This window comes from Pipra filicauda, unplaced genomic scaffold, assembly GCF_003945595.2.
Source record: "Pipra filicauda isolate LSUMZ 115617 unplaced genomic scaffold, ASM394559v2 scaffold593_size253620_pilon, whole genome shotgun sequence".
In the NCBI taxonomy this organism is placed as follows: Eukaryota; Metazoa; Chordata; class Aves; order Passeriformes; family Pipridae; genus Pipra; species Pipra filicauda.
In genome coordinates, this window is record NW_024104746.1 from 1 (window position 1) to 27940 (window position 27940).

The 27940-nt window shown below is 46.0% G+C and overlaps 1 protein-coding gene across 4 annotated transcripts; it reads right to left on the reverse strand.

The window, feature by feature from the left end:
* Positions 1-548: 548 nt before the first annotated feature.
* On the reverse strand, positions 549-26364 carry SLC41A3 (solute carrier family 41 member 3). Of its 4 annotated transcripts, none has more exons than XM_027744322.2 (11): positions 26345-26364; positions 24199-24515; positions 14390-14497; positions 13482-13553; positions 12530-12674; positions 10296-10442; positions 7542-7686; positions 6766-6845; positions 4820-4954; positions 3878-4026; positions 549-1489 (listed from the first exon to the last, which is right to left on the reverse strand). In XM_027744322.2, exons 2-11 carry the CDS (start codon positions 24487-24489, stop codon positions 1304-1306), a joined length of 1458 nt encoding a protein of 485 aa, XP_027600123.1. In that variant the 5' UTR covers positions 24490-24515; positions 26345-26364; the 3' UTR covers positions 549-1303. The 4 variants fall into 4 exon arrangements, with proteins under 4 accessions (XP_027600123.1, XP_027565488.1, XP_027573282.1 ...); XM_027709687.2 differs by lacking the exon at positions 26345-26364 and adding an exon at positions 25528-25632; XM_027717481.2 differs by lacking the exons at positions 24199-24515; positions 26345-26364 and adding an exon at positions 20028-21061.
* Positions 26365-27940: the final 1576 nt, after the last annotated feature.

The window sequence follows — 27940 nt, forward strand, 5'->3', positions numbered from 1 at the left end:
GGGGGACTTGACCTCCCATTTCCCTTCTCCAACAAGAAGGTGGCAGATTATTCTTCAAGTTGAGGCCTAGTGACATTTTTCAAAGGTTTGATCCATGTCCTTGACTCCTGACTCTTCAGCATCTTATTATCCAGATGACCCTATTGCTTCTTCAATTGCAGTGAGAATTGGATGTTTTCAGCCCCACAACCTCTCCCTGACGTGTCCCTGACAGCACCAGAGCCGCCCTGGAGTGAGGACTGAAGGAGTCACTGGCCACATCCTCATGCCCAGTCGTCACCCAACCCAACACAAGCCTTACACAGATTCAAGACACATCCCAGAGCAATTGTTAATGAGTGGATGGCAGTTGTGGGAGAGGGAATGGGCTTTAATTCTAACCTGAAACGTGGCCAGCAAAAGGCTGCTCTTGGTTAGGAAACACTGATTTTCCAGAAGCTCTATTAAAATTGCATTGTCCAACCTGAATGGATGAGAAAGAAGCAAGAAGTTCTACCTGACAAGTTAGAACTAGAAAAAGGCAGAGTCATAGCAAGAAAAAAACAATCCCCAAATCCACAGCATTTCTTTTTTTTTTTACCCACTTTATTTATATATGTGTTTCTATAAACATTTTAACTACTGGGTATTTCATAAACCGTAAAAACAAACCTTCCTACCCCCAAAATGCAATCAAACCAGCTTGTCTGTCAGACACCAGTGATGCTGCCAGGGCAGGTAGGTGGTATCCCTACATAACCTCCTGCTGGGCGGGAGCCAGCAGCTCACTGCCTCAGATCCTGAGCATCTGTCTGAGCGATGGAGAGGAGACAAGTTTAAAGACCTAGTTGCTCTCCTCCAGGGATTCAGCAGGAGGAAAGGGGGGTGAATGAAGAATTTCCCTTGAGGGAAAGTCAGAGTTACCAATGGAGGGGCTGCAACATCCACTTGGAGGATCAGGTGCAGTGACCTCGGCAGGCTTTGGAGCAGCCTCAGGGCCGTGTAGGTGGACTGAAACCACCGACCAAAATGCTCATTCATTACCAATGGCCCAAACACTCCTTAGCCCCTTGTTTGTTGGGTGCAGGTGTGAGCAGCGGGCGCTTCTTAAAACCGGCTCGCTCACTTGCCAGGGTGCAAGTCTGTGGGTGCTGATTCCTCGGGGCGGGCGAGCCCAGCCGTAAGGCACGATGGGGAGGGGAAGTGTCAGGGTGGCAGGGGAGGCCCAATCCAGCTGGGTGACCCAGCAGTCATCGCCAAGTACCCTGTTGTCCCAGAGGAAAGCACCGTATCGCACGAGGGACGCGGATCTGCGCGTGGTCTCTCAGTTCCCCAGGTTCATGTCTGTGCCATGGATGAGCCAAACCAGGCGGAAACAGATGGCCAGGAATCCAGTGCCCAGGAGATCCCCCAGGGCAGTGAGGTAGGGGATGGAGAAATTATCCGGATCCAGAGCCTTCCTCCACATCAGACGCACAATTAGGTCAGCCACGTAGAGCAGGATTCCCACCTGGGTAGAGGCAAGAAAGGCCCTGCTGTGAGGCAGCAAGAAGGCAACATCCAATCTCCGTCAGCTCACACCCAAAGTGACATGGTCATGGCCAAGGTACCAGAGCTAACAGGGATCACTGAGAGCTCTCACCATCCCCAGAGAAAAGCTGTTTCCCTGCAGGATGGAGCTGCACTGGGATGGATGTATCTGGTTCCTACTCTTTGGCATTGCATTGCCTGGCACCACCCTTGATGCCACTGCCCTGTGCTGCCAGCCACAAGTGTGGAGAACCCCACTTGAACTGCTCACCAGCATCTCCTGTTTAAAATACGAGTCTGGCTACACCAAAAGCTTCTCCCAAAGGTACAGTTCCTACTTCGCATGCCTTGAATTGGACTGCTCCCGTTCATTCCACCAGATACAGGGCTGCTCTGAATATGCAGGAAACCCCAAAGGATAACTTCTTTTTTCCATTAGAAATTCAGATCACATGTACTTTGTTTTTCCTAAAAGTCTCAGTGGACAACTGGAGTTTGAGGTAGTTTTTACATCAAAGTTATCCCAAGTAGCACTGACATGCTAAAAGAATAAAATAATTTCTCTTTTTCTTTTACCTCAATAGTTTAAAAATCTTTGTTGTGATTTCTTTTAATACCTATTTCATTCCCAGTTCTGATAAACAGATGGAAGAAAAATGCTTCGGTTAAAGATTAAAGACTGTCTTGTTAATTGAATTAAGAAGGGAGAGAGGGAGTTTACTCTCCACATCTGTGGTCCCTCCATGGGAGACCACAGCACATCAGGAACCAAAGCCGGAGGTGGCATTTCTAAAGGTGAAAATTGGTTGAGGGAAAGGGAGGAGGAGAGGTGGGGGAAGCAAATTAAATAACAGAATCACAGAAACTAAAGCTGGCTGGAAATTCAAGAGTTTTACACAGATCATTCCTTTGCCTCAATTCAGGATCAAATGCGCCTGATGGAAAATTTGCTTAACCTGTGCTAAACAACCCTCAGAGCTGGAGATGCCACACTCTAAGCAATCAGTCCCATGGCTTCTTTTTTCTGTTTCTGTTTTTCCCAAGGTCTAACATAAATCTGCCTTTTTCCATTTGAAATCCATGATTTCATATTTCCTCCCTAGTGACCACATAGTAAATGTTATTCTGCCCCTCCCTCCAAAAATTTGGTAGTTTAAAGGATATTAACCATATTTTTCTCAAGCCTCTCTTCTTTGGACTAGCTAACCCCTGTCCATTCAATTATTCCTCTGAGGTCATGTTTTCTAGGCTTCTGATCTTTCTCTTTGGGCTTCCTCCAGCTGACCTAAACTTCCCCCCTCATCTTTCTTTCTGTCTTTCTTTACAAAGTATAACGGAGGGGGAAAAAGAAGCAGGCTGAATGCATTCTCCTCCACTGGCCTCCATGGGAATCTTTCAGGGTCAGTGGTGTTGCTGGGATGCTGCTCTTTACGCTGTCATTTATTCTGTGTATTTTCATGCTTGGCTTTAGTTGAGGTGTTACCTCGATGCATAAAGAGAAGAATAAATATTTTCCTTTACAACTGTGGCTGTGCTGCTGGGCTTAGGGTTGTGCAAAGGTCGAGAGAAACTGATTGTTTGCACACAGAAGGAATTCACCCGAAGACACGTCGCTGCTTGTAAGGCAAAGTGAGAGTCAGCCACCTCACCCTGCAAATTAATGAATCACTGATTTAAAAGGGCAAGTGAAGTTAGAGCCTCTGTGAGTTCAGGCAACAGCAACATGCATTTCTGGGTGAGATGACAAAATTTACAGGGCAGGACAAACAGCAAAAGAGAACAGGCACAACAAATTGAATGAACTGCCCATTGCCTATCCAGAACTTTTATTTTCAAAGATGAACTGCTCAGGCCTGGGTTTTCCCTTCACTTATGACCTACATGGCCCTGCCCCGATGGATTCCCATAATATGTGACACTGGTTTCCAAAATGAGTGAGGAAACCTGCTGGCTGGAGTTCACTGCTTCTCACTTGCCTCTTCCTGGAATGACAAGTGGCAGCCTAGAAATAGTGGGAGCTTAGGGACTCAAGGAGTGAACATTTTAAAACAAGGTACTTCCTTGCTAAATGTGTCTCTGCACACTTACTGCAGCTCAGTGGAGGACAAGAACTTGTTCCTCATCTCACATCTGATCCCTCACTCACCCTAAACTGCAGTCATGCTCATAAGGGAAACTAGACCCTCACAACTTGGGTGAAGTATTACTGGACTCACAGAAGGTACATGATGATTGGTAGAAGCACACCTGAAATGACAGAAAAGGGTGGCTGCTGTTGGATGTTTTACTGTGACTCCTGTTTAGCCTGGAGAAGGCTTTTTTTCTTGCTATCTGAGAGGTTCCTTTTTGTTGAGAGTTTGGGGTTTACCTGCAGCAAAGCAGCAGTCAGATAGAACATCACAAAGGTGAAGGACAGAGATGTGTGGCCTCCTTGCAGCAGATGGATGGTGTAGAGGAACACGAGGTGACCTGGGATAACCAGGAGGAACAGGACCCGGGCTGACTTGGAATTCACCTCTGCAGAGGACAGAGACAGAAAGGGGGGTAACAGCAGCTGCAGAGGGTAGGGGGAAGACAGGACCCATATTTATTGCATAGACTTGGGGCTGTCCCCTCCCACCAGCAACATTGCTAATGCCTTTTCTAGATCACAAAGCAATCGGGAGCATCTGCAGGATCAGCCCAGCAGCTTTGTCTAGCACTGAAACTGTGTGTCAGGGACTGTGAGCTCCATGCTGATCCACTCCAATTCTCGCAGACACTCCTCTCAGCTGCTCTCTGCCTCCCACAACTTCTGCTCTGTCTAGCTGCAACACATTTTCCCAGATTATAGTTTGATCTAGCACTGATTCCTAACCCAGCAGGGAAAATCAAGAGGAATCTGCAATCTATAAAGACAACAGACCCAAATCGAATTTTGCTGATGCTTAAGTATATCCAATGCTGAAGATGAAGAACTTGCTGATTTTCAGCAAGATTATGGTCTATTCACCCTTCTATCCACAGGTTATGGCTCTAGGCTGGCCATGGTTAAAATGACTTTCTATTAGATCAAATCTAAGATTCTTTTTCAATTACTTTCTTTAGTGCTCCCTGAAGGCTACTTTCTTTCCATGCCAGTGAGCAGTGAACAAGCCTGTTTTTCACACTGCCCACTGCAAAGATGCTTCTTCTCTGATCTGAGTGTTTTCCCTGTAAGGGGGAAGTTCTGCCTTTGAAACCCACCTAGACCTTTTCCAACCAGGCTTGGTAAAGGAGCTATCTGTGGTGACAGGCCTTGAGACATGGACACCTAGAGTTCAGGGTCTACCTGATGAGAAGAATGTGGTGCATGGGTTGGGCCAATTCTGCCTCATCTTGTACGGCAAAACTCCAGGCATGCTCCAGAAGTGCAGGAATGTAGAAATTCGGCTGGCCTGGATGGCGACCAGATTCCCTCCAACACCTATGAGGGCAAAACACAGAAAACGTGTAAAACACCTTCAGCACAGCAGGAAACATCAGCCTAAAACCTAACCCAAGATGAGTTGATCTGCACTCACTTACAAGCTCACAGAGAGCAGCAGTGAGAAAAAGAGGAAGTCTGATCCCACACGTCAAGGTGATGCTGGGCTATTCGCTTTGCAGGAACAGCTTCTAAAAATCAGGAAGGTTCCAGTTATCGTCTCCTTCTGACTGCAGTATTGAAAACCTTTTCTCTTGCTCCCCAGCACTGGGTGTAAATGCCACACGGCCTCTGGAGATGATGTAGTTGCACCTGGTTTGACACAGCCTGTTAAAAACACCTGGGGAAAGCAGTGCAGGCAGTGGCAGATGCTGCTCATGGCCACTTCTTGGATTTACTCATCCAGAGAACCATTATTGTTTAAAAGACAACAAACATCACAGAGAGTGATTATATGTCTGTATTAAGGCATCTGACTTTGTCAAATGAGAAGAAATCACGAGAATGAATTAGAGCCCAAATATGCTAGCTAATTAAAAGGAAATTAATTCCTTACAGACTGATTAATTCCAGAAAACATGAAAAAGCAGATACATTTTCAAGTAGAAAATAGAGGAATAATGATCTACAGAGTAAAATTCCACCACCCTGAGTATTTTCAGGGTAGAAATGCCACAGAAAAGATAAAAGGGAGCCAGATGCTGCAGGCTTCTCATGTTTTCCCTTCCTTGAAGAAGAAAGTTCTCCATCATTAAATATGAGATTTTCCAGATGGGAATCAAAAAGCAAATACTAAGACTATGTCACCGTAGCTGAAGATGGAAACTTTCTGAACCCTGCACTGCCACGCTTTGCAGGACTCCCCTGCACAGGTGAAGAGCTACTTGTGCAAAGACAGAGAGCACTGAGCAACTCTGCCACCAGCTCTGCCAAACAGGTCACCTGCCCCCACAGGGCGATGTCTGGGCCAATCACTGTTCAACTAAACTGCTGTTGACATACTCTCCCAATCAGATTTTTTGGGTAACCTTGCTGGAAAGGATTTGTCAGCAAGGTGGCTGTCTTTATGCAGATCCAGTAAGGTGACAGCTGGGTGACACCCTCTGACACTGCAAGAGGACACCATGCTTTGAGAGTGGCATGAGGCCAAGCCTACCCTAGGAACGTGGGTTTCCCTTGGAATGGGCCTGTCCTACAGGAACATTATAACAGCAGAAAAATAAAACAGTGGATCCTCAATGATACCAGGATCCCCAGCAGTTTGTAATGATATGTGTGTGTATAAAAGTACTGTGAGGATTCCAATAAATATAAATATACACACATAAGGTCTTGAGAGATAAATACATAAAAATCCCTCTATATGCAATCCATATATATAATCTTTTATATACATACACATATCTAATCTTAACATATTGATCTTTTTCAACAACCTGTATAGGGGATGATTTCACAGCTCAAATTACCAAGTGGAGGGAGACTGACAAGGGAAAATGGATTTATTGTGACATCCTAATAGGTCTGATGTTATGAACAGTGTCAATGTAGCTCTCAGAGACAACTATCAGATGCTGTTAACCTTTCCCACAGCTCTGCCAGTATTTTCCAGCTCTGCCTGCTGTTTTGCTCCAGAGATGCTTCAAGACATGAGTAAGCAGGGATGTAATGGGGACCAGTAGCTTTGCTTCCACTCATGATGGGAGGAGGGACTTTGAACTCTGACCTCTGTCTAGGGGCAACAGTGGATACCACAACCCTTGGGGAGTAGGTATAAATAAAAGCAGAGAATCCCCCCATGCCCAACCTACCATTAATCACAGGTGTGAAAACTGCCATGCCTTCAAAGTTTGGGTCAGTTACAGTTTTGTCCAGGATGAGCCCACCAATGCTGTTAAAAAAAGGACAGGCAGTGAGTGTGGATCAATTCCTATGCTGTGAAAGTAGCACACTGAGATGGGTTACTGCGTCTTCCCCATTGCCAGGGCTGGACTGATTTGCCCAGGTACTCCTTTTACAGCTCAGTCTCCACCAACAGGTAACCTTACAGTTTTTGTTAATGGCATAATGAGTTCACAGAGACCTCCTGGCCCACCCGTAAGCAAAACTGGTAGTAGTTAGGGAAGCTTTATCACCCTCCTCCAAAGCTTTTTCACACTTCTATACCGGCTTCAGAAGTTTTTAAAAATTCTCTCTCGGATCTCAGTTGGATCTGAAACATGCAGCACAGGAGGAATGAACTACCTGCCTCTGCATTAACCAGTCTTTTCTTTTTACAGCTGGATAAAAATGAAGTTGAAGCCTGACAATTTGTGATGGTCATCATCTTTGTTTTCTGTTTCCTAGCTTGCACCCACGTGGTGCCTGGATGTGTGAGACTTAAAATGATTTGCTTTTTCCAGTGATTTGGAGGCTCCTTATCTGCTATTTCACAGTCTGTGGGAGGGCCACCAGTGGCTCAGAAGCTCTGGACAAATACCCTTCTGCTCTCTCTTCCAGTTTCACTTTTGATGGCCTTCTAAGTGAGCACAGGGTCTCTCTGCAGTGTGAATACATGTGTGGGCTTGGGAGCTGCTCCTTGGTTTACCTGCTGATGCTCATTGCAACAATAACCGGCTGCCATCCAGATTTCAGGACTTCAGCAAGAGAAGGGCTTTGCTTGGCGATAGCAACCCAGAGAGGGATCATGACAATGAAGACAGCACAGATCAGAGGAGAAAGGTATTTCACATCTGGCAAGGAAAAGAAATCTTGAATTAAACGCCCATAGCTTCACAGGTTGCCAAAATCAAATTGCACAAAGATGGGAAGAAAGGCAGTGGGACTCTTGCTCCAGCCGAGTTATGTTAGCAGAAAAATCACATGAACCATGATATTCCCCACAAAACCACCTCATTCCACCACAGAAATCCATTCTAAATCCCTGAAATTCACTGCTAGAGGATGCTGTTTGAAAATCAGCAGGATTCAAAGCAAGTTATATTTGAAGACGAGCAAGTCTCCAATTCCATCTCCAACTAAGAAAGATAAAAAGTTACAAAATTTCTGGCTCCAGGGTACAGATCAAACAGCAGGGCAAGGGGGAAACTCCTGTATCACACTTAGGGCAGACACCTCACACCTTCACCTAAAACAAGACGTAAGAGGTACTTTAGGTGGCAAGCCAGCAGAATTGCTGAACAGCTGGTCTGCTCTATAGGAACAAATGTTCTCTTGCACGTACAAGCCAGTTAAGATCTGGGGTTTCTTTTGTGCTAGCTTACATGTGTTTCCATTAGGTCCTTTTTCCATTCAGCAGAGGCATAAAATTGAAGTGTTTTTTAGAAGCATAGGAATCAAAAAATAAGCAAATGTGCAGCACGAAAAGAAAATAAGTATGACTTAGAAGCACGAGAAACACCTTCAAGCAATGGGGCTGATGCCAACCCTTTTGATACAAAACTGCTTCATCAACAGAGCTCTCCATCTGGTCTCTGTGTTGGGGCCAAAGGCAGTGGGATGTAATGCCGACTTTGCAGGTAATCTGGGAGATAAAGCAAACTCAAAGTGTGCATTTTTTAAAATGTCTTTGCCAGGGCCTTGGGCTACCTGGATGAGATAGCAATGATATGATGACATCTTCCATGAATCAAGGGCTCTTACACAAGGAGGTGCACTCTTTATGAGTGGCTTTAGCTGGTGCTGAAATGCAACCACTTCTGGGGTGTAAACAGCTGTAAACACTGTTGTGTCAGTGCACTTAACCCCCTGGAGTCATTCAGGGCAGATGGGCTGTATGACAAACTTAGCTGCTATTCTGGGTCTCCTACCCACACCCCTTGATGTTTTGAGCAATTAATTCCTTCTTAAATAATGCAGACACAGAGCACTGGAGTCTATCAAACCTTATCAAAGCCCACAGAGAGACTCCTGGTGGGATGAATGGCCTTCAGTCTCCACATTCCAGTTCTGCCACATTCCCTCACACACAGCCCATAAACAAGCTGAAACCCTCTGGCACAGTTTGTACCTCCATTATGCAGGACTGAGAAGGATCAGAGTCAATTTAAAAAAAAAATTAAAATCTTCACTGGCAAAAGGGTATTTTGCAAAAGGGAATAGTGCTGCATCAGGTGGCACATAGTACTCCGAACTTAGAGTCTCATCAGTATTTTTGAAGGATACATTTTGGTAGGACCCAGAAGTTTTCACAGCATGACCATACCTTCCTACACAGTGGGGAGGGAAATTAATTTATTCAGCCACCATCAGCAATGCCTTCCTCCTACCTGCATCACTTCATGCTCTCAATGACTTGGTGTTCGTATGATGAGTATTTTCAATCTCAAGAGGGTATTTAAACTACTCTGAAAACTCCACAAATTCCCTTTGCTCACAGCCATGAAGGTTATTATGTTCTTCTGCCCTGTGCTCCCTAGGAGATATTATCTGAGGTGTACTGACTGAAAGACAACCTAGCTTTACAGAGGAAGGTGCGATGGCATCATGGAAAAAGCCTGTTAAAAAAAATGCACTCTGAAGCTCAAGGAGGATTGGACAGAAGCAATTCATAGGCCTCTCCCTTCAGTGTGTGCTCCTTCCCTCCCTCGCTTGCGCTTACATATGGAACCAGTTATGCAAACTGAGAACAGCTGCCTTGCTGCTTCTGCTCAGTCTGAAGCAACAGTTTGAGTGTCAAATGGTTTTGAGTTTGCTGATCTTTTTATTTTCCCATTTCTGTTCTAGGTTAGGCTCATGGTAAATAGCCTAACACTTTAAAAGCAACAGTCAGGCATATATCACCAAGTAGCAAGATGTTTGGGCTTTTCAGAATCAACAGATGCCCAAGCCTTTGCCAATCAGCAGCACAGCTTAACACTATAGCCATAAGTCCTACTTAGAGTCCTGCAAACATGAAACACTGCAGTCTGCCTTCCTCCAATTTGATGTCATCCTTGACTCCCCATGTAAGAAGGCACAAGAATATTTTACAAATGCTAAACCCCTGAAATTGCTTTGCGAGGAAGGACCTGCTATTACCCACACACAGAAAATAGTTATGCTTGGCTAGTGACAGATCCAGGAACAGAGTCAGTGTCACATATGCCAACCTTCTGTTCCAAAGCTGCACAGTATCTGTTGGTCATTTCTTTGACAGATCCCAGTTGTGTTTCTTAGAGATCTGCCTTCCAGTTTGTTACTAATAGAAACTCTGGAAAAAGCCTCTTTGGTCACCTTTCTACCCCAGTGGCACAACAGCCTCCATTCTGAACCATGCCAGAAACAGGGAAGTGCCCTGCAGTAATTTCACAAGGATTTGTCCCTTCCTTGCTGAGCTGCAATTCCCTGCTAAACACTGTACCTATGTATTTGAAGAGTGTACTGCTGATTCCCGCCAGCAGGGAAAGGGTTATCAAGTCTCCAAGGCTTGCTGCTATGGGTGTGGCAACATTGTCTGGATTGATCCCAACTTTCCTTGCTCCGATGATCACGCCAATCATCACCAGACCTAGAGAAGACAGAGAGCAAGCATCAGAGAATGTATCCTGCTGTTTTTCACCCCAGAGCTGCTGTTCTGGCTCCCAGAGGGACATGGGGGTCTAAGAAAAGTGAGAAGCAGATTACCCATACCAGCACCACGCAGCTGGAGATTGGACATCCTCAGGAGTTTGCCCTCTTGCTTTCACCAACCTGAAGGGCATGACTGCCCTTATGAACTGCTCCAAAGGCCCCGAGGCACACAAGCAAATTCCAGGGATCAAAGGAGATACCAGCAGGCAGCCCAAATGTAGAAGCTTCCCTCCTGAGCAGCCTAATCTCGGCTGCCTTGAAGGAGGACCAAGCACGAAGCACACTCAGAGATAAGCACACAGCAGGCATGCAGCCCTAGTGCCATCCCCTGCTCTGGATTCCACAACACAAAGATATTTTCCATATTAGACCAAAATTTCTCAAAGTTTGAATCACCAGGGAGAAACAAGCTTCTTTACAGTAGCCTGCATTAGCATTTCAGTCCATCCATCAAACTGACCCCTCATGCCCCAGAGCCTTTGGGGCTGCTTTAATTTGCACTGTGTGGATGTTGATGCTCTGAGCATTATGGAGATGGCCCACATCACCTCTCTTCCCTTGTCCTTTGAGCTGCACCTGGAAAATTCAGCTGCTTTTCGGCATTCTTGGAGAGGAGGGAAGTTTTGCTTGCCCAGGTGAGTTAAGGAATACAAACCCCAAACCCTGATGAACATGTGGCAATCTCTCAGCCGTCAGATCTCTCACAGGCCTGCGGATAAGCTAACTGGAATAAACCCTGCCTGGCTAGCCTCCACTGCTGTGTGACTAGCAAGGGCAGCCTTAAGACAAGACAAATGACATGTTTTCAAAGTCCTTCCATGGTTGACAGTACACAGCAAAGAAAGCTCAAGAGATGGTGGTTCCCTCCAGCTCACAACTCCTCTGTGCTTATCCATACAGCCCCACCAGAGCTGACCATAAGATGGTCAGATGGATGATCAGCTCTCCCATAAGAAATGCCACATGTGCACCTTCCTTGATACAAAATCCCCTATATAGAAACACATCCTCACACAACATGGCATTTCCACAAGAGTCATCCTAGACACCCACACTCCCCTCGCCACAGCACAGTTCATGCTGTTTCCCTCCCTGGCCATAAAAATAGCAGCTTCCCGTTGTGCACACCCACACACAGGCTGCCTGTGACCATGTCCAGGGAAGAAACTAATGCCAGCAGCAAGCCTGTGACAGTACAGCAACAAAGCCTATCTGTATCACACCAAGCAGGGAGATTGTAGGGAAGAGTAATGAAAGCTGTTTTTAACAACTGCCTCATGCCATGCTTTTCATGAAAGGCATCTACAATCACCCTTTGACTCCAGCTTCAGGATATGCTCTTGTTCTAACTTGTTCCTTTCATTTAGAAAACTTGCTTTATTTGACTCTGCCAGCTGACTCTATTCAGGGTATCATGCTGCCCTCATATGGCAGACCTACAAACTGATGATCTTCAGGCCACTCAGAACAGATCCTACCATCCAGCCCATCACACTTCCCTGGAAGTGGAAGAGCCAGGGAGGAGGAGTGCCCAGCTGTGAGCTCATAGCAGGCAAGCCACAGGGCTGGCCACAACTCTGCCCAGGGTATTGGGTGACCCAAGTCCATCTTGAGCATGGTCTGGAGTTGTCTGCTAACAGACTCTCCATTTCCTGCTTTGTGCATGATATTAGTTCACCGTCCCCTAGAGAAAGGGCCAGTGTAGATGTCTCATGTGTCACCCAGGAGACATGGAGTAAGTATGTACATGTTTATGTACTTCCATGCACAGCATGGGGCATTGTGAAGGACATTCTGATTGCTGCTGTGGATGTCAAGAGTCCAGCGAACAACAGATCACGGGAGAAGAGAAGCATAGGCAGGATGCAGAGGGGATGAAAGCAGCACACATAGGACTCATGCTCCCTCCATCCCTCCTCCCTCTGCCAGAGCAGAGGCATGTCAGCTGGGTCTCCCCAGCAGAAGAGGCAGTTTATTCCACACCTGACTGCTGCATGTTTGATCTGAGGAACCAAAAAGACTCACCAAGTGACAGTGCAGCTATGAAGGCCGTGGTCACGCTGCTGGCACACAGCACAGCAGCCTGGCTCAGCTCCACAGACCCCTTAGAGATGGCCCCCAGGATCACAGCAGCAACAGCAGCCAGCAGTCCCACCACAGTGGCCTGGACCTGGGGATCAAAAGACAGCTGGTGAGCAATCATCCACTTCTGTTTCCAGGCAGCCCTGGCTCCACACGACTGTAGTGCTGTCACATAGCTCAGAGGGCACAGCCTGGCACAGATGCTGATTGCTTATGTATTTAAGCAGCATCCCTGTGAGGCTCCACTAGATTCAAAAGAAATCCTGACAAAGTTTGGAGAAAAACTCTGAAGGTCTGCAAAGGCCAGATAACATTTCAGCAAAGGACATTGAGTCCATCAGCAAAGGAATAGTCCTGGTCAACACAAAAATGGGATCCCCATCAAGGCAGCACTCCTGAAAGCTGAGGAAGGAGATAAGGGAAAGCACATAGACACACGTTGCAAGCCTTGTGGTCTTGCCATGTGAAAACTCTAGGCTAGTTGCTGGATTTTAACAAGCAGAAAGAGCTACAAGAGGCACATTTCTCCCACCTCTCCCCTCCTGCCCAAGGCTGATTCCCAAACACTGTCAGTAAATGACAGTGGGAGCTGTTTATCTGGGAGCTGTTGTGAAACAGGGACTGTGATATAGCTCCCCCTGCAAAAGGAGTTTTTTTATTATTTCAGTTTGCCCACAAAGACAACGAATGTCTAGATGTATTTTGCAGCTAAACTACAAACTCTGGGTCACACAGAGCTTTATTGGAAGTAAAGCCCTGGCTCTGCTTGGCTCTGTTGAGAATACCCACCCCAAATCACCTGCTCTGGGTTCAGCACTGCTGGGAAGAGATGCTGTTGGTCTGCAGCATAGCAAGAGAAGAGGGACTTTTTCATCTCCCAGCTGAAGTGACTCACCTGGATAAGGGCTAAATTGCAGGTGGCCATTTTCCATTGCTTCTGGGTATCATCCATCTGTCCAGTGTTAGCCTAGGAGTCAAGAGAGATACCCTGAAAGCCTGTTTCTGTGGCACAGGTGGCTGCTGAAGGCAGTTTCACCTGGTCCCTGTGGAAAAGAGGCTGTTAAAGTCAGAGAGAGGCAACTGCAGGTCATCATCCCCCAGCCTTCCCTGCACTTGCTTCTTGACACTTCTCCATCATGCTCTAGCCCAATGTCCCAGGGGCATCAGAGGTTCACATTGGAGGTGCAGAGGTATTGCCGGGCACTCAGCTAAATGTGGAGTGGGCATATCCATCACATCCCACACAGAGAAAAAGCTAAACAAACTAAACCAATTTTCCTTCTTTGTTCCCCCTAAATTGCTCTGTTAAGCTCCAAATTCTCCTGAGACATGTAACATAAACAGCCCAAAGTAAACAAAACAGCTTAGGGAGATACAAGAGATCAAATAGAGTAGCAAAAGCTGCTGCACGTTCCAAGAAGCCTCAGTCTGCTCCCCCCGAGTTAGGATAGTTGGGAAGCCCTGGCCTCTCAAGAATCAATACCCGCAGAAAAGCAATCCAATACTGAAGCTGACAGCTGTGGAGTCCTGTCTTCGTCTCCTTCATGTGTCACAGGGCCCCAAATATCAGCAACTGGCCACCCAGGGATTAATTCACCTTCAAAGCACAGATGGAAATTCTCTGTTCCAGTTACAAAATGAGGGCAAACACATTATTCTAACACTCACACACCACTAGTTTCCACTTAGCAGAAAAGGGCATATCTCATACATATTGTGATTATATAAATGGAGAATCTCCTGATGTCTCCTGCTAATCACCCCCCTCCCCACACACACAGCCACCACCTTGTTAACACTCACAGCAGTAGAGAGCCTGGATGCCAGTGTCATCTCCAGATTGCCCTTCAGGCCAACCAAGGCAGGAACCAGGATAAACACTTCGGTAATTGTCCGAAACACATCCCAGTGCTGGAAAAAAACAAAGGCAACAACTTCAGTTTATGATGCTGACCAGTCCAATGCTGTTGCTCCACAGGTATCTGCACATGGGGGCAGATGCTGCCCTGTTGCACTTTGTTGTTGCATTTTGGGAGTGAAGGAAGGAATTCTCAGCTTGCAGTGTTCTTTCTCATCTCATGCACAATAAAGCACTATCCTAACAGGGAACAGTCTTTCTTCCTGAGGGTAACAGAAGATTTTGGAAAGCCACAAATTAAAATGTGCCTTTTGCATTAGCCAAGAATAACATGAAAAATAATTAGGGTTCACAAGCCAAATGAAATACAGCATGTTCTCCATCCTTTGCACTGACACTGGATACATGAACATCTATTGCTAAATAGACTCATAAAAATAAACACAAAGATCTGAAAACGATCTAACAACAAAAAGTTGTGTCTGTCTTCTCTTACCAAACTTCAAACTAAGCATCTAAGACTGGTGGTGGAAGGGAAGGAGATTTGTGCATCTCTTCTCCACAGGCAGTTCCTAAATCTTCCTGTTACCAAGTATGTTCCCAGCACAGCTGGAAAAAGGATTTTGAATTAAGATATCTCATAAGCTGAACAGCTGAGCCAGTATCCTGACCGTTGTTGCTTCTCTGAAGCTGAACTAAACAAAGCTGTTGGATCAGCTGCAACACTAGAGATGATCTGAGACCTTAAGAAACTTTGTTGACTGACGTGTCTTCTCTAATTTATGGACCATACAGTGCCTTGGAACATAATTCATTCCCCCCTCTGTGCATTCAAGGATGCATTCCCCCCTCTGTGCATTCAAAGTCCCACTGTAGCCAGAGAGGTTTACATCAGGATGAAATCACAGAATGGGGCAGCTCAGTATGAAGTAAAACCAACAATCATCTAAGAGCAGAATACAAGAAAAAAAGACTGATTGCCGTGAGTCAGGTCACAGGTTCATCTAACCCATCCTTAGCTCCACCAGTAGTCAAATTCAGGTGTATAAAACATATCTACAAATATGACAAGTAAATGGGATAATTCTCCTGTGTATTTTCCAGCCTATGACTGTCTGTCACAGGGTACAGAGCTGGTGAGGCTTTTCTGCACACTTACCACTGATGAAAGGATTGCTCTTTCAGGTGCTCATCCAATCTCCCCCCTCCAACCCATGTACCATCCCGTGGCAACAATTTCCATAGTTTAGCTACGTGTCATGTGAAGGATCAATGTGTTCATTAATTTCATCTTGTCACTCTCTAGTATCCCATGATGGTCCCGAAATCTGGCACTAGAGAAGAAAACAAACAACATATCCCTGCCCACCTGTTTCACATCCATAGTGATTCTATAAACCTGAAAGTCTAGGAGGTTGGACAGACTCAATAAATGTTGACACATTCAGCTGTGTGCCTCTTAGGAAATATGTGCAGGGTGTAACAGCTTGGTGTTTTGCTTTGGCTGTGCCATGGGAAGCTGTGGGAAGCCAGTGGTGTGGCTGTCTGCTGGGAAGACCTCACAGCTTCCTTCTCAGGAAGCTGGCATGAAAGTGGGGTTGAGCCAGTCCTGAGCACGTGGTGCAAGACACCCCTCAGACGTGCAGATAAGAGGCAAAACATTATTATCAATGTAAAAAAGGCATATTTCCTGGCAGTAGTGGCCTGGAAACAGGCATGTTTCAAAATGTTAAAGGTAAGTTAGTTACTGTTGAGTAAATAATCAACAACACAAAAATAATCACCTTATATGACACATTATAATTTTGTTTAAATTTCTTAACATGGAACCTAAATACCTGAGGAAAGCTAGGGGTGAACATCTCTTTTAAAGATTAATATCCCCATCTCTCCTCTTTTTGATTAAGAATAAAGATCCAAACAATCTTTGAATCCTTCAAAAGAAAGAGGAGAAAAAACAGACTTCATAGTCACAATGTTAAAACCCCCACCCATTTAAAATACAGAGATGTGAAGACATTTATACTTAAGACCTTGGATATCTTGCATATAAAAATACATATAAGTAAGTAACAAAACCTCTCAACTCTTTGTATTTCCTGTGCATGTTATCTTTGGGAAATATGATTTTGATATATCTAGGTAAGCTCCAATACTTTTGTTCATGATTAATTTTGCAGGTCTCAAACCATCATAACAGAAGTTTCAGCATATGAGGTATGATTTTCTGGGACTCTGCCTTATGTACCATTAAACTTAAAGGCTCTGAACAATTAATAATCACACAACCATACTGATAAAAAAAGCTGACTTAATTGCCTCTATTTGAGTCTCATTAGTGACTCACCAATAGCCTAAGGACAAATTCATAATGATTTCTACCACAGTATCCAGGACTCCATCATGTTAGCAACTGCAGAAATACAGAATAAACAGATGATGCCTGTGCCATTGACTTGCAGGACTGTCAGGACTGTCAGCTGGAGGAGTGGGTGAGCGGGGCAGGTTAGTGCTATGCAGGCAAGGAAGTGCTTGAATAAAGACAGTTGAACTAAGTCTAGGAATTGTCTCTGTCCTTGGAGATGAAAACTGGCCTAGAAGGAACAGAAACATTCCATGCAGCATTGCAAACCCACACAGGGACACAGAGCCAGAAAGAGACTCTTTCCAACTTCACATCTCCATAACGGAGCTTCAGCCCTAAAACTGAGCTCTGAAGAAACTTGGTTAACCCCGTGTTCCACTGCAGCTGGTCCCCACAGCAGTTGGATCTGACCAGGGGGTCCCTCAGAGGAAGGGAAGCTGTGATGTACTGAGCCAGCCTCCCCAGCTGCAGTCCAGCCCTGCTGTAGATCCTCACATTGTCCTCACTGTCCTAAACATGCCCTGTTACCTCTCCAGGACATCCATCTCCCATGGCAGCAGCTCAGAAGCCTCAGAGGTTTTTCATTGCTCTGAACAAGCCAAATATCAAAAATATCCTGGAGTAAAAAAGGAAGCCATTACAAAATCGTTTACAATGCCCATCGTCTCATGGGCTTTTATCAACAAAGGACAGGGATATCTTGTCTGTGACTTTTATGTGGACTGTGTCCCACTGGAGAGGCATGAAAGGGGAGAAATAAAGGGAAGCTTTCCTCCTGAACTCTCTGGTTTGAAATCTGATCATGCAACTTCAATCTGATTCTTCACCTTACTGTAAAAGAGTGGGCCAAACACTGGCAGGGCCCTGCAAGGTCTCCAGCAATGCCAACCAGCCTAGAATCTGGATCAACCAGCTGGCCAAGGATCACTGGAGCAGATGCAGAAACATCCAACAAGAAAAGACCAGTGCCACGCTATCAGCCCTGCAGAGAGACTGCATCATCTGCACATCCAGGAAGAGAAAATGGCAAACAGCTATTTCTTTGGGTGTCTTTTTATTACAGTATGAGAGACTCAGGTTTGAGCCTTAGAGTCAACTGGGTTCGACAAATCTCTCTTGCTGGTTTTTCTTGTAAACAGTAACATGAACAGTTCTTGGTTTCATCCCAGGATGGATCAGAAACTGCTAAAATCCTGGCAAGTTTGATAGGACACAGACTAGCAATTTCCACTTTGTTGTCCTCTTTACAATGACGTCAGCCCTGAAAAAGAGTGTCAGCTCGACTCCCAGCACAGAACCAAATTATTTCAAGATATTTTGTATGTAATAAAACAAGGGCAGCTGCATTAAACTCACACATATGCTCTTGATACAATCCTTGAGCTTGCTCATATTTCTCCCTGTCAAAGGCAAACACAGAGTTTCCTAAGAACATTTTACAGTGAATGCAAATAGGATAAAGCATTCCTCAGCCAGACCAACCACTGAAAAAATGGGCAAATCACAGACTCCAGGACCAGAAAAACCTGTAGTTTTAGTAGTGTGAGCCCTCATGATTGGCAATATAAGTCCTACAGTACCTCAAGCAAACAAACTTAAACTCAAGTTTTAGTTGGACAGGACAGTGAGTTTCTAGCTCTCACACTTGCAGCAAGAAAAGCTGAAAATAAACAGCTCAGAGACAAAGAAGCATAGAAGAGTATTCCAAACCTTTAAAGGCTAAGATCTCTGGATTTTCCCAGCTACTGGTTTTGGTTTTAGATGTTATTGATACATGGTTGTTGACACTGTGGTAGTTCACCTCACTAACATCTCTCCTATGCCAACTGTGACTCTCAATGCACTGGGCTGCCTCCTCTGGGAACTGAACCCATGGACTGATGGCTTCTTTTTCAATATAGTTGGAAAGACCTTCACCAACAAATACAGTTCCTGTGGTTGCGCTTTATGTGTGACTCCATTTCAAAGAGTCTAATGAACAAATACACAAACTAGGGTGCACACTGGTATTTAAAGGACACATGCAACATGGTATACATGTGTTTTCCATCAGTTTGGATACAGTTACATTTTTGAACAGAGACCAGTTCTTAGCAAGTGTGTTCTATTTCTTCACTCCAAGGTATGTACTATGTCTTTATTCTTCTCTGAGATAACTGCTAACATCTTGGGTACTTTGAGAACTTCTGTAATGCTGCAAGACAGGTCTGTGCCTAAGCACGGCACAAGGTGGAGATGACAAACAGCACAGCAACAGTGTGTGCCACTTCAGTTAACCCTTCTTTGATATTCCTCATACTCTCTTTAATTCAACTTCTCTGTCCTCTTTGTTTCTTCTAATGCAAGAAAAAACCAGCAAGGTATTGTCTTTCCAAACATTCAAGTATCCATATTTAGCTCCTCTTGTGGTATTAATGCCAGAGAATCCAATGTACTCCAGTGAGCTCAGACTGCAGGATATATCCTCGGGAAACTCTGCCAGCCTTTTGATTTGTAAATACACTGGCATGAGACACCCAAACTAGATCAAATTTTACATTTCTATTTGTGCCACTGGTACAAAGGAAAGACAGATGGGATAGATTCTGGTAGTGGGCACAATGGTGTAAATGCAGCAGCACTCCCTGGAAGTCAATGGAAGTTATTCCAAATTTATATCCACTTCAGAAGCTGCCTGAGAAGCACTGTTTGTAGGCAATGCTAATTGTTTTATGCTGGCAAGCCTCTCATAACAGTATCTAAATGCCTTCTAGAGCAAATATTACACTAGGTTGTTTGCAAAGAACTGAAAGCATGAACTTTCTTCTAAGTAAGACAGGTAGCTAATAACAACCCTGACCTAGATCTCCTTATCAGCAATTTTTGAAGGAAAAAAATAATATCATGCAACAGGGGAGTGTGCTGTACTCTGATCCAGTTGCTTCATAGCAGTCACCCCCAAAGTGTTTTAGCTCAATACAGAAAAGGGAGCACCCAGTCTAATGCACCAAGTGCAGTGTTACACAGCCTGTCTGAAAGCCGCTATCCCACTTTATGAGGAGCCCAGCTACTGATCTAAAGAATATGGATAGTGTCTCTCTAGCTCAGGAGAAAGCCTACAGCCATCCTACTGACTGGCTGCTAGGACCACACAAATTAAAAACAAAAAAGCACAAATACTCGAGGTCAGTGTCTTAGCCCCCCCTCTCACTACAGGTTTCCTAACCACATGCACCTACTTGAACAACATCCATCAAGAGGCCAGCAGCTACCATTCCCAAGCCAGCCAGAAGGAATGGCACGAAAATCTGGGAGGCAATGGAGAATGAAGTCTCTGGGAGAAATCCACTGGCTGATCTGGTCAACTTGCAGGTGAAACCTCTCAGTTTCTTGCCGTGGAAGCACAGTTCCAGTTGTAACTGAGTGACCACCATGGTCACACACTGTTACCCCATGCTCAGCAGGGAAAATGGAGGGAGATCAGGACATCATACAGATCCTTCTTGTAGCTCTCTCCGAAGTCAGAAGAAATGTTTTTCCTCAAACTACAGCAACGATACCAAATTGGTTTAGCTTCTTCTTCTCTTAGGAGCACATCCAGAGGATTGCAGCAAGGGTATCCTCCAAAATTGATTCAGCTGGGTTGAGCTCAGGTGGCAGCAAACTTGATGGACACAATTTCTCTGATTTATATCCAGGGGGAAATTAAAAAAGAGAAGAGAAGATTGCAGAGACGTCTGAGGATGAATAGAAATGAGCCCACACCCCATTCAGCTCCCACCACTTCGGCAAAAACCAGTAAGACCTGCTCAGGCTACGGCACTGAAAGAGTGACAGGTCATGCAAGAATCCCTCAGCGTGCTCAAACGCACTGGTGTCCTCTCTCCTCGGGTTACATTTCTTGTCAGACCGCGGCTTGCGTTTGGTACGACGGTTTAATATGTAAGCCTGCTTGAACCGGCCCCAGTCCCTTCACTCCCACCGTAAGCACCACTGAACTTTTCTCACTGTCCCAAGGCTGAGGAGGTGGGGAGTTAAAAACCCTGATCCATTTTGCGCTTCTTCAAGGTGAAGAAAGGTCAAGGAAAGCACGGGGCCATGTTTCTCACAGCCGACGATATTACACAGGTCTCATCCCCAGGCAAGTGACACAGCTGAGCCAGCTGGTGCGAGAAGATCTGCACTTCTGGACCCCGGCCCCTCGTGTCCCCTCCGTGGTCTCCGCAGCATATAACAATCGGTCTGTGCCAGCTGTACCTCTGAATGACTGGCTCTCGGGGGAAAAAAAAAGTTCAGAGAACCAGCCAATAAGCTTCAGAAGTGAACACCCTTATCTGCTGTCATCACTTCAACTTTCTGCTAGTTTGCAAAGGCCAAGATAAGAGTCATAGCCAGAGCTTATTTAAGGTAGCTCCATAATCTCACTACACCGCAGGCAAGGGAGAGAAAGGACACTCTCTGAGCTGGTGTCCCTTCCTGTCCTAAAGTGAAACACACTGCTTCTGCATGCTCCCAGGAAGCTGCTGTCTTTGAGAGAGGGGATCTCATCCCAGAGATTCCATGATAAAGCATCTGACACAGGGTCAAAAACCAGAGCTGCACCATGGCCACATACTGCCAAAAAATTTTATCCTGTTCAGTAAAGGCTTCAGCTCGAAGTCACACATGTAGGGAAAGGAGTCAGGATATTACGTTGGGGATCCTTTCTAATAATTAATTTGGGTAGACTAATTGAATCAGAGGGTAAAAAAATTTTAAAAACACAATTTGGATGGATCAACCCCTTCCCAATCACTTTCTGCAGAGACGTAAAGGTTAATGGCTTGTGGACCTTCCTTCAAGGAAACAAAAGACAATTTCTGGGAAACTACCATAGGTTTTCAAGGTCTAATAACGTGCACACCTAGTCCCACGCACTGCTGTATCAGTCAACTGGATTGATATCGGGCAGAAACATTAACGTAAAGAAAATATTAATGAGTCTGAATGACTCAAATGCCATTAAAAAACAGAGCAGCAACACAGCCTGTACCGAAGCGTCAGCCCGGCAGGGTTTATTAAGTTTATAACGCTTTGGCTCTCCCTGTTTCTAAGCAAGCACCATAAAAAGCCCTCAACCGATGAATCAGTATGCAGAGAAGGCAATTGGTGCAGGTGACCCGCGTGTGTACACTGGGTCATTTTATTATGCATTTAAGGAGCCTCTGATAAAGATCCACACCATATTTGTCAGCAGAGAGATGCCTCATATTTTCCTGGCAAAGATATATACCATATTTGTCCACAAAGAGATGCATCAGGTTTGGGAAGAAAGAGAGAGTTGCTCAACAGTGGGGAGAAGATTATAACTAGTCGGAGAAAAAAACTCCAAACCAACCATCTTATTTTCATACCACTCATCAAGGCAAAGCCTGGGGAGGTACACTGCTGCCCTTCTCTGCACACAGATACACTGTATCCCCACACTTGCAAACTAGCCAACAAGTAGCATTGCCTTGGAGGAGTCAAAGCAGAAGCAGACTTGGGTGAGTCCTGACCCTGACCTAGGGCCTCCATCCACTGCCACGGTACAAAACACAGAACAGAAAGATGACAAGTGCCAAAGAACACAGTTTCATATGTACCTTATCATCCCTGCAAAGAAGAGACAGGAAGACAAGTGAATGCTTTTACAACATTCCTGTTAGCAACAGGCAGCACTATTCCAACACCTTGGACTCATGGTATGACAACGTTTTGCAGGGACTGTACATCCCATTTGTTCAAGTACTATCACTCCTGACTCTTCTCTTCCCACTTTGGGAAAGGGCAGAGAAGAGAAGTTAAGTGGGGAGACTGAGAGCAGGCAGATGCAGAGCCCCATAGCATCCACTGTTGTTTCACAGAAACAACAGCAGCAGCCAGGGCAAAGGCCAGGACTGGCTCAGGAAGGAAGGGCAGTTTCCAGTAGCAGCAAGTCCATGATGAGACACGCTCAAGTAGCCCACAATCATGCACAAACAACCTCTGTGCTAGTTGCCAAAGGCCTGTGCTTTCTATGAGATGTGGCACGGGTTGATTTCCCAGACTCTAAGCACTAACATGACAGCTCTTTGTGAGCTCTTTATTTCAAAAACAGAAAGCAGACTTTTGCAGTTTCAGAGGAGAGTGAGGTTTGCCTCACATTCTGTTTGTATTAGTGGCCCAGTTCTTCCTAGAAAAAAAAAAAAACAAAAGCAACTCCCAGGGAAGAAACATTGAAAGAAAAACACTCCTTCAACGTCATAAACCCATCTGCAACTTATTTCACACTTTAATAACTCACAACAGGAAGCAACATACATTTAATGTCAGAGATCCATAAGGCTGGGCAGGTCTAAACAGTCTAAAAAATAAAATCGGAAGTGGCTGCTCAACACTCAAGAGTCTCAGAATAATGTCAAAGGAGACACAAACTAGTTTGTCACTGGGTTCTGGCTTTGCCTTGGCATTTTGCGATCTGATGAGACATTCTGCGGGGTACTGAGTGCATGGTAAGGTCAGTTAAGGATATTGTGTCGCTCTTAAGCCTTTACAGCTCTTCTAGCTTAGGGAGATCAACCCTGGGTTAATAACAAAGTAACACAGCTCCAGATTTGTGAAAGTTGTCAATGCAAGCACAGTAGTTTCAGTGTCAGTTTCAGAATAGTCTGACCTCACAGCTACTTAGTCAAATAACAAGGGTTAACAAAAAGGCATGCAGTAGTGAGAGTCACCCAGAGTGCAAAGGCACAGCAATTTATAATCTGGAAATTAACTGCATCTTTAAACTGTCTAAAATCAGGTGCTCTGTACTGCTGCACCATAGGAGGGAAGGTCTCATCCTGACCATCACAGAATTAGAACCTGAAATGGAAGAACCTCAAGTCATCTGTATGAGGCCTCAGTCAAGGGTGTGGTGCATAGGCTGGGCTGGGCTGGTTGTATGAAGTGTTAACAGTGCTGGGCTGGCTGATGCCTTGCACAATGAAGCAGCAGATGCAGGACTATCCAGAGCCACATCCGTGAGTGATACTGCTCTATCTACTGCAGGAAAGCACTGTGTCACCACAGCCCTTGGGGCTGCAGGTCACCCACCCTCTTTCAAGGACCAAGGTGAGATCTTTGCACAGGACTGCACATTCCTACATAGATACCTCATGTTCTTTGTGTACACTTTAGCATCATATTGTCTTTTTTCTCCAGGGGAGAAAAGGGGCCAAAAAAGCCCCACATGCTGTCTCCTGAGAGCCATACAGAACTACTTAGTAGCTGACTGAAGGACATGGTGGCATGTGAAACTGCTGCAAATTCTCCCTTACTGTGCCGTTCACGGAGCAAATCCTCTGCCTCTGAAGAAAAGTCCCCCACCTATCCCATATCAGGTATGTCAGATGAGTTTCTTTCCCTTACCTGAACATAATCCAAAACCATGCCTGCCAAGACCATGCCAAGCCCAGCTAGGAGGTATGGTAGGAGCACTTGCAGGCAAATTGAGATGGCTGACTCTTCCTGTGACTTTGCCATGGCCACTTTCTCCTCAGCCAACAGCTTCTGCTGTGCATGCAGAGAGACATCCTCTGCCTCCTGGCTGCCAAGTCGGCTCTCTCTGTGTTTACCCTTGCTCCTTCCTTTGTGCCTGGATCGCTCTCCATTCTTAGTCCTGCCCTCTTTCCTCCTCTGCCGAACTTCCTCACCTTTCATGGTGGTTTCCTTGAATCACAGTTTTTCTGAAAAACAAAGTGAGAAACAATGAGATAACAAAAAGAAGTATCCGGCAAGTGAGAGACAGGAAATCCTTTGGTATTTTGTGTACTGAAGGCAAATAACCACCTATTCCCCAAACCCAAAACACTCTACTGGCCCAAATACTAGTACTTTCAACTTTGTATAGCACCCAACCAATCTCCCTTTCTGTAACAGTATTCATCCCAGGCCTGTGTTCACCCTGGAGTGCTTGCTGTGCATCATGGCTCTTACCCCAAGAACAAGTAGAAGAATTCAGAATGCACTGCACATGGCCTGAACCCTTGGGAGTTCCTGAACCATTGGGAGTCACAAGAACTTATGAACCCAGAAGAATTCTATCCTTTTCAGGGTCTGACCCCTAGCCAAGAAATGGGAGTAGTTGACATCCTTGTATTGTAGCATCCTACAGTCACACAAAGGACTGGCATCCAGGTATGTACTATGCATAGTACCTAGCATAGATGTCACAGCTAGATGTCCACCACTCCTCAGTAACAAGGTAATTCTTTGATATTCTCTCTAATCTGGATACTTCTCCTTCCTTTTGTGCCTTAGTTGACATGCATACACCACATGACTCATCTGTCTATAGAGAAGCTGCAGTGACCCCACATTATCTTATAAGAAAAAAATAAACATGAAAAATTGTTACCATTAGCCCTGTTCCTGCCATTACATCTCATTTCTTGATAAAATTGTCATTCATACTGCCTGTCCCACTGCTGGCCCAGGCACTGCCCTGAATCTTTCCCCATCACCTGCTGCCAGATGTTCCCTGATGCTCTCATTGCCAGGATGGGCCCCCAGCGCTCTGAGCCCCTGCGCTACCCCAGGTAGGGACCAATCCTCTTCTTGCCCAACATCTGGCGAGCAGAGGAAACTGCCAGGAGGCCCCAACCACGGCTGGGGAGGGGGAGGGCGGAGGGATGGACACGAAAAAGTCCTCCTTGGCGGGAGGAGGAAACGCGGCCCCCGCTCCCCCGCGGCGCTTACCGGCTCGGTGCCCTGCCCGTGCCCTGCCCGCGGCGGGGCTGTGCCCGCAGGCCCGCGGGCGCAGCCGGGACGATGCGAGCGCGGGAGGCGCCCGCCACATCTGGGCGCGGCGGACGCGGCTCGGCGCCCGCCCTGCGCGGCGGCCGCGGGTTCGAGCCCGGCCCCCGCCCGCGGAGGCGGCGCGGTGCCGTGAGTGGCAGCCGCCGGTCCTGCCCCGGCGCCGTGCCCGCACCGCGGCTGCCGCAAGCCCCGCGACGCGCTCATCCCCCTGTCCGTACCAGGGCGGACAGCCCGAGGCGGGGATGGAGGATTCCCAGCTGGGACGGGTCCCGCGCAGGGAAACAGCCCCCTGGAAGGCAGCGCTCGGGATGCCCCGAACACCCCCTGCTCCCCACCCCTCCGGGCCTCCTGCCTCCCCCAGAGCCCGTGGCGGATGGTAGGGAAAGGGTGACAGCCGTCAGCGTGGGCAGCGCAAACAGGAGGCTGCAATTACGAGCTGCGGAAAGACGTTTCCTCTGTTTGGGTTGGGTTTGGTTTTTCTTTTTTTTTTTTTCTTTCCCCCCTCCTTATTTTGGCATTTGCAAGAGCTCGTGTTGCAAGCTTCCTGTGCAAAAGCCTGCCTCCACCAAAACTCCTGTTGATTTGGTTTAGTTTTTCTCCCCCTTCCATTTTGAACCAGCGTGTTAGAAATGTAATTGCAGCATCTGTCACATTTAAGCACATAAATCTCATTAAGCACTGAAGTAACCATACTCATGCAAGTCTCCTGAATCATGCAGCTCAAATTTCCAGAACAATTGAGGATATTAAATCATACCTCAGCACCAGAGCAAACTTATATCCTGCTGGAGTCTCTCAGACGTCATGCTACGTTAAAGGGCTCTTACAGATAAAACAGTGCCTCTGGCTCAAAGCAGGGCACACCAAAAGGGGTTGAAGGTTTTTGTAAGTGGCAGTAATGAAACCCTGCAGCTGCTGCGTGTTGAGGGTGCACGTTGGCTGTTGAACGTCACTCTGTAATGGTAAGGTTCAAATTTCAGCTCACTTGGTGTAATTTTATGTCTTCAATTTGCAACTGATGCTTTGCTGAGAGTGGTCAGAAGACGGCGTCTTAGTGTGAGAAATAAGAGGGGAAGGAACGCAGTTTAAAAAAGTAACAGCATTGCCAGGACAGTTTTAGACCTGTTATTCTCCTATCACTTTACCACTGAGCTTTAAAGAAAAATATCTACAGAGCAAGCAGAAAGTCTCCTGGGGAACTTGATTGACAAGGGCATTTTGGTAATGGTTCCAGCTCAGTAATGTAACCATTCTACCAGGGATCTCCTACCTAAGTCTAACCAGGAGCTACAACAAGAGCTCCCAGCTCCCTGCCAGGCCTCTTTTTGTGTGCAGAAGACCTGTTTGGCTTGTGTACCATGACCTCATGTACCAGGCAGAAATCCCTGGTGCATCCCCAGTGGGTATATATTTGAGTAGGCTGCCTTTCAGCAGTGGCACAAAGCTGCACTTTCTCGGAAGTGCAGCAGCAGTGTTTAGATAGATCCTGGCTTTGACGTAAGGGAATTGTGGCCGGACCTTGATTGCAAACAGAGCTCCCGTGACTCTTTAGATATGATAGCTCAGCTGCTCCCTGCAGCCTGGGAAGTGCCTGTTGTCACAAAGCTGACCAACTTCATGATAAAATGTTTTATCTCCCCACGGATTTACAACTCACGTGTGCTGCTTTTCTCTGCTCTCCCACAGACATGCAGGCAGCACCAGCAGGTACAAGGGCATTTGAGGGTTCACTATACTCATTTCTCTTTCTCGCCACAGTGCTTTGGAAGAATGCTTCTTCCAGTAGGAAAAAGAGAATAAGTTTGGTATTCTCTTTCTCTCTTCCACATTGCTTCACTACTGGACTTTCTTTCCAACAATTATTCCTTCAGTTAAGAAGAGTGAAATTGTACAGCTTTTTCAAGTATTGTGTCTGAAGACATCACTTTTTTTTCTTCCCAGTTTTATGTTATAAAATGACATTTCTCAGGTGACTAGGGACTACTAGAGACATTTCTTAAATTTAAAGCTTGATTTATGATTTCAGTTAGCCCCGGTGACAGACTTTGTTTGGCTGTTGGGCCATGCAAGCTCTCATGTCACCACTGGGGCTGTATTAAGGCTGCTGGAGGCTGCTCCACGGCTCATGGGGCTGCAGTTCCGTCATGGGACATGACTCTGGATACCCAGTGGCTGCAGTTCAGGGATGCATAAAGATATATCCAGTCTCTAACCTTTCTCCTCTGTGAGACAGTGTTAGCTAGTGTGGCTTAAAAGAATTATTTGGAGATCTGTGCACAGACAGAAACAGGCAGTGCAAAACTGATATATGATCAATATTTTTTGCCTTGTAAATCTGGAGTTTTAGAGACAG

Excerpts from the sequence above, each read along its gene's own strand:
- SLC41A3 (XM_027744322.2), bottom strand. The coding sequence starts at position 24,489 with ATGAAAGGTGAGGAAGTTCGGCAGAGGAGGAAAGAGGGCAGGACTAAG. Across the intron at positions 14,498-24,198 it reads TGGTTTTGGATTATGTTCAG|CACTGGGATGTGTTTCGGAC; the intron begins GTAAGGGAAAGA and ends GTTTTTTTCCAG. Across the intron at positions 12,675-13,481 it reads GCAATTTAGCCCTTATCCAG|GTCCAGGCCACTGTGGTGGG; the intron begins GTGAGTCACTTC and ends TTTGATCCCCAG.